Raw genomic sequence first — 5,883 nt, forward strand, 5'->3', positions numbered from 1 at the left:
TAAAGGATTTTATTTCTCCTTCACTTATGAAACTTAGTTTGGCTGGATATGAAATTCTGGGTTTAAAATTCTTTTCTTTAAGAATGTTAAATATTGGCCTCCACTCTCTTCTCGCTTGTAGAGTTTCTGCTGAGAGATCTGCTGTTAGTATGATGGGCTTCCCTTTGTGTGTAACCTGACCTTTCTCTCTGGCTGCCCTTAACATTTTTTCCTTCATTTCAACTTTGGTGAATCTGACAATTATGTGTCTTGGAGTTGCTCTTCTCGAGGAGTATCTTTGTGGCGTTCTCTGTATTTCCTAAATTTGAATGTTGGCCTGCCTTCCTAGGTTGGGGAAGTTCTCCTGGATGATATCCTGCAGAGTGTTTTCCCACTTGGTTCCATTTTCCCCATCACTTTCAGGCACATCAGTCAGATGTAGATTTGGTCTTTTCACATAATCCCATATTTCTTGGAGGCTTTGTTCATTTCCTTTTACTCTCTTTTCTCTACACTTCTCTTCTTGCTTCATTTCATTCATTTGATCTTCAATCGCTGATACTCTTTCTTCCAGATGATCGAGTTGGTTACTGAAGCTTGTGCGTTTGTCATGTAGTTCTCATGTTATGGTTTTCATCTCTATCAGTTCTTTTGAGGACTTCTCTATATTGGTTATTCTAGTTAGCCATTCGTCAAATCTTTTTTCAAGGTTTTTAGTTTCTTTGCGCTGGTTACGTAGTTCCTCCTTTAGCTCTGAGAAGTTTGATCAACTGAAACCTTCTTCTCTCAATTCGTCAAAGTCATTCTCGGTCTAGCTTTTTTCCGTTGCTAGCGATGAGCTGCGTTCCTTTGGAGGGGGGGATGCGCTCTGATGTTTCGAATTTCCAGCTTTTCTGCACTGCTTTTTCCCCATCTTTGTGGTTTTATCTGCCTTTGGTCTTTGATGATGGTGACGTACTGATGGGGTTTTGGTGTGGGTGTCCTTTCTGTTAATTTTCCTTCTAACAGTCAGCACCCTCAGCTGTAGGTCTGTTGGCGTTTGCTTGAGGTCCACTGCAGACCCTGTTTGGCTGGGTATCAGCAGCGGAGGCTCAGTTGAAAATGTAGAAATCACCCATCTTCTGTGTTGCTCACACTGGGAGCTGGAGGCTGGAGCTGTTCCTATTCAGGCATCTTGGGCACACCCCCCACAGAGATAATTTCTTGTAGCAATTGTATAGTTTTAGGTTTTACACTTACGTCAATGACCCATTTCAAGTAAACTTTTTATGTGATGTGAGATATGGGTTGAGAGATTTTTCTTCTTTTATTTTGACCTCAACACTATTTGTAGAAAAGGTTATCCTTAATTTACTGAATTATCTTGGCAACTTTGTCAAAAATCATAAGTATGGGTCTATTTTTGGACTCTATTCCATTTACCTATATATATTCTTTTACCAATACCACATTGTCTTGATTCCTTTATAGGAAGAAATTATTCTGTTCTATTCCTTTTTAGGAAGTCTTGAACTCAAGTAATGTGAGTCTGCCAACTTTGTTCTTCTTTTCAAAATTGTATTGGCTGTTTTAAATCCATTACCTTTTCTGTATAAATTTTAGAATTTTGTCAATTTCTTCCACGAATGGTTTTAATTCCACTTATGGCATTCTGGAAAAGGCAAAATTACATTAACAAAATCAGATTGCTGGTTGCTGGAGGTGGGAGGAAACTGACTACAAAGGGGCACAAAAATTTCTGGGTCATGGGAATGTCTTTACAGCAGCAGTGGTTACTTGACTTTATATCACTATATATCTTTGTCAAAGCTCAGAAGTGTATAGCTAGAAGCTTATATTTTACTGTATATAAACAGTACCACAACAGACCTGACTTTGAAAAATAAACAAAAAGAACCAGGCTCAATAGTGAATTAGACTGAAATTACATCATGAGCAGTCAAGCACACTCATTTATTTTATAAAATCTGTCTGATATTTATTTTGAATCGCTTATTCTCCATTTTTCTACATTAAAGTATTAAGATTAAATGTGTTATGTGGAAAGGATTTGAGGGAAAACTTTTATTTCAACTATATAAATAAATGTGTGTTGAGTTGTAATGTAAAACCTATTTTTTACTGAGAGTCATGGCAAAATAATTTGAAAACAGTATCCTGTGGGAATAGGAAAACATACAGCAGTGTAAATGCTGCATTATTTTGAAATACTAAAAACTTAGTAACATAAATTCCATATAATGGAATGTATATGCAGCAATTAAAATGAAATTAGAGCTACAACATAAATAACTCAAAACTTAAGATTGACAAAAGGAAGCTGAAGCAGGTTATATACAGTATGATATCATTTATGTGCTTTTAAATATGAAAAATTAAGTGATACATTAGGAATGCAAAACATTCAAGTTTTAGCTAATGGCTGCCTCTTGAATAAAGGGGATTCCAGCCATATTTAGTATTTTATTTATTTTTGAAAAGTAAATATAATAAAATGTTTCCTTTTGTCAAAGCTAGGTGTTTTCTCCATACTCTTTATGTTCAAATGTGCTTTAGTGGGTAAGAGAGAGTCATCAGTAACCTAGTCTTGAAAGCCATTGGTTGCAGTGAGTTCTGCCTATAAACCCAGAGGTGAATGCAAAGTAAAAGGTAAAAAAAAAGTTGGGGGGCAGGGAATACAAAATGGTGAAGAAAAGGCTGGACGTAAATAGGAATAAAAGCCTGTTATTTGCAGCAATGTGGATGGACCTACATGTCATTATGTTGAAATATGCCAGGCCCAGAAAGACAGTATCACATATTCTCACGTGTGTGAGCTGACAAATTTGATGTCGTCGATACAGAATATAGAATGATTGATATCAGAGTGTGAGCATGGGAGGGGAAAATGTAGAGAAGCTGGTGAATGGGCACAGAGTTAGATAAAAGACAAGCTGTATTGCTTGATAGCACATTAGAGTGACTATAATTAGCAACAATATATTGTATATTTCAGTGTAGCTAGAAGAGAGGACATGAAATGTTACCAACCCATAGAAATGATGAATACTCAAGAGGATGGATACCCCAAATACTGGCTTTATTATTATATATTTTATGCATGTAACAAATACATGTACCCATAAATATGTAAAATATGTATCAGTAAAAGAAAAAGGCTAGATAGAGGTAAAAATAGGAGAAATGAGAGCAGTCGGTGCACATAAGAGTAATATGCTTGTTATACTGTGTGACTACACTGGTTAAGGAAATTCCTGCTGCATATAACCCAAATTTGCCATGAGAGGTTAAGAAAACTTTCCACTTAACAATTTAAAAATTATACAACTAAAACATCCATTATTTAAAAATCAAGATAAAAAAAGAATAGTAATCAAAATTACACCATTGTTGATATACTGTATTCCCTCCTAGGTTTTGTGTTAATACATCTGTACATTTTTTCTTTTTTAAAAGAAAAAGAGATCATACTAAAAGAATCACACTGTTTTATAACCTTTTTTCCCATTCACCAATATGTACTGAAAAACAGTATTTTAATGACTGTATAGTTTTTCCATTATGTTAATGTGTCAATTTACTATGAACTGCCTGTCATAAGTTATTTTAATTCTAATGTTTCACTACTTAAACATTTTTAAAAACATCTGCAGTAGAATTATAACATCCATCTTTATTTCCCCAAGATAAGTTTGTAGATGCTGAGTGAAAAGGTATGCATATTTTTGAGGGTTTTAGATCCTCTCTAGAATTCTACTTTTCCTGTTAGTATAGGAGAAATAAGAAAAGATGACTGAAATGAAAAGTATATATACGAGACATTATCAGTTATTCAGCATAGACATGTGTAGATTTTATTTGGAATGCTACAAGTAACATGTTATATACTACTTGGGTCAAAATAAGCTCATTACACAATAGGTTATCAAGTAGTTCATTATTCTAGTTAAGGATAAATTGGGTCCCTAAGTTTCCCTTTTTTATCTAAGACATTTTCCTTTGTAAAGAGTACCTGGAAACTCAGAAGTACCAATGGATTTTCTTTTCTCTATTTTTTAAAATAAAATTAAGACTTCATGACTCCTTTAAGTACTGTAAGAGAAAATGCTCTTAAGATACGTGACAAAATAAGCTGTCCTCAACAGATAAAATCTTCACCTACTTTGGTCACCAAGGAGGTTCAGATTAGCTGGGTATTAGAAAAGTTTCCATCCTCTAGAACTAGATCCGTGGTGAGGATATTAATTGAAAGGTCATACATGGGATGAAGGCATAAATAAGGTAGAGTCGTTGTGGGGATGGCTCATAGAGGAAGAGATGTCTGTGAATTTATTTTCAAATAATTTTCTCATAAATAAAACTTAAGTTAACAGATCTCAAAACCAGGAGCTATCCAAATGGGGCAGTGATAAGCGTAGTGCCCCAAGTACATTTTTTTTCATTGGTATTCACATAACTAGATACAGTAATAAATGTAATTAGTAAATAGTGAAGTCCACTGTGAAAAGGGCCATGTTTCATTTTTTATTTTGCGAGCTTTTAACACGTTTAATAGTAGTAGTCAATCATTGTTGAACTAAACTCATTCTTTTATTCTTAACAGACTGGATTATGGACAGAACTTGGAAATATTGAGAATAATTTCTTAAAGCCACTTCATATAGGACTTAATATGTCAAAAGCACATTATGAAGCAGAAATTAAAATAGCCAAGGTTGGTAATGTGCAATTTTGTCTTCAGTTAGGTATAAAAGTAGTCCAATTTTGCAACTGTCATTCAAATTTAAGAACTTTTTAAAAATCTTATACTTGTTTAGAGACCGTAACAGCTAAGCCATTTTATTTATAATTAAAATTCTTAGCAGATCTATAAGCTAATTTACCTAAAATCAGGTTAATGAAGACTTAAACCAAATTAAAGTGTATATTTTAAAGCCTCAAGCTCTAAGAATCTGTATTACAGCTATTTCCATTTGGGTAGCATTCCTTTGGTATTGCATTTCACCCTCAAGTAAATCCATACAAATTATGAAAAAAATCTTAGATCCAGAATTTTTTAAGTCAACAATTCTATAACAATCATGTGATCTCTTCTATGTATCTGTGATGGTGCTTTTATAGGCATTTCCAGAAATTGTCTTTTTTAGTATAATGGCTATAATTGATTATATACTAAAGAAAATAGTTTCATGAATCCTATACATGCCAAAATAATGCTATTTATCTAAAGAAGCATTAATTCACATGTTGCAAAATTTTGATAGTTCGTTCTGTTTGCTTATAGCTTCAGTATACCCTGAGCTGTTAAACAGTGGACTTAATTTTTACAAATAACTGACACGTTTAGTTTTAAGTTAGTGAATGATGAAAGTAGCTTATACATTTGTTAATATGAGAGTTTTTTAAGTGTCACACATGATTTTTTTTTCTTTTCTTACAGAGGCCCAGAAATCTAAAGATCTTTGTTCTATAACTGTAGGTGGAGAAGAGATCCCTAATATGCCTCCTGAAATGCAGCTTAAGGTGATCGGAAATTTTCTTTCCTTTTTCTTTAGAAACAGGATCTTGCTGTCTTGCCCAAGCTGCAGTGCAGTGGCATGATTGTGGCTCACTGCAGCTTCAACTCCCTGGGCTCAAGTGATCCTCCCACCTCAGACTCCCGATTAGCCAGGACTGCAGGTGCACACCACCATGCCTGGCTAATTAGTAGAGATAGGGTCTCCCACTCCTGGCCTCTAGTAATCCTCTCTCCTCAGCCTCCCAAAGCACAGAAATTACAGGTGTGAACCACTGTACCTGGTCTTAAATATTCCTAAGCTACCTCCAGCTGAAATCTTTTCTATGTTTTGCTTTGTTTGGCTTTAAAGGCAGCATTAATAACATTACTTTTTCTTGGCATTGCAG

At 34.6% G+C, this 5,883-nt stretch overlaps 1 protein-coding gene across 5 annotated transcripts in view; it reads left to right on the plus strand.

Moving 5' to 3' along the window:
- The window catches only part of GLMN (glomulin, FKBP associated protein), a 56,330-nt gene that overhangs the window by 49,629 nt on the left and 818 nt on the right, over positions 1-5,883 (plus strand). For 3 of the 5 annotated variants that reach the window (XR_001883627.1, XR_001883628.1, XR_001883629.1), the window contains 2 exons: positions 4,583-4,693; positions 5,420-5,502. Coding sequence is in view for 2 of the 5 variants with exons in the window: in XM_017863324.1 (XP_017718813.1) it covers positions 4,583-4,697; positions 5,420-5,502 (198 nt within the window). In the remaining 3 variants the exon portion in view is untranslated. Of the gene's footprint in view, positions 1-4,582; positions 4,698-5,419; positions 5,503-5,883 lie in introns of all 5 variants that reach the window. The other 2 variants (XM_017863324.1, XM_017863325.1) reach the window with 1 other exon arrangement.

This window comes from Rhinopithecus bieti, unplaced genomic scaffold (genome assembly GCF_001698545.2).
Source record: "Rhinopithecus bieti isolate Rb0 unplaced genomic scaffold, ASM169854v2 scaffold_68834, whole genome shotgun sequence".
Lineage (NCBI taxonomy): Eukaryota > Metazoa > Chordata > Mammalia > Primates > Cercopithecidae > Rhinopithecus > Rhinopithecus bieti.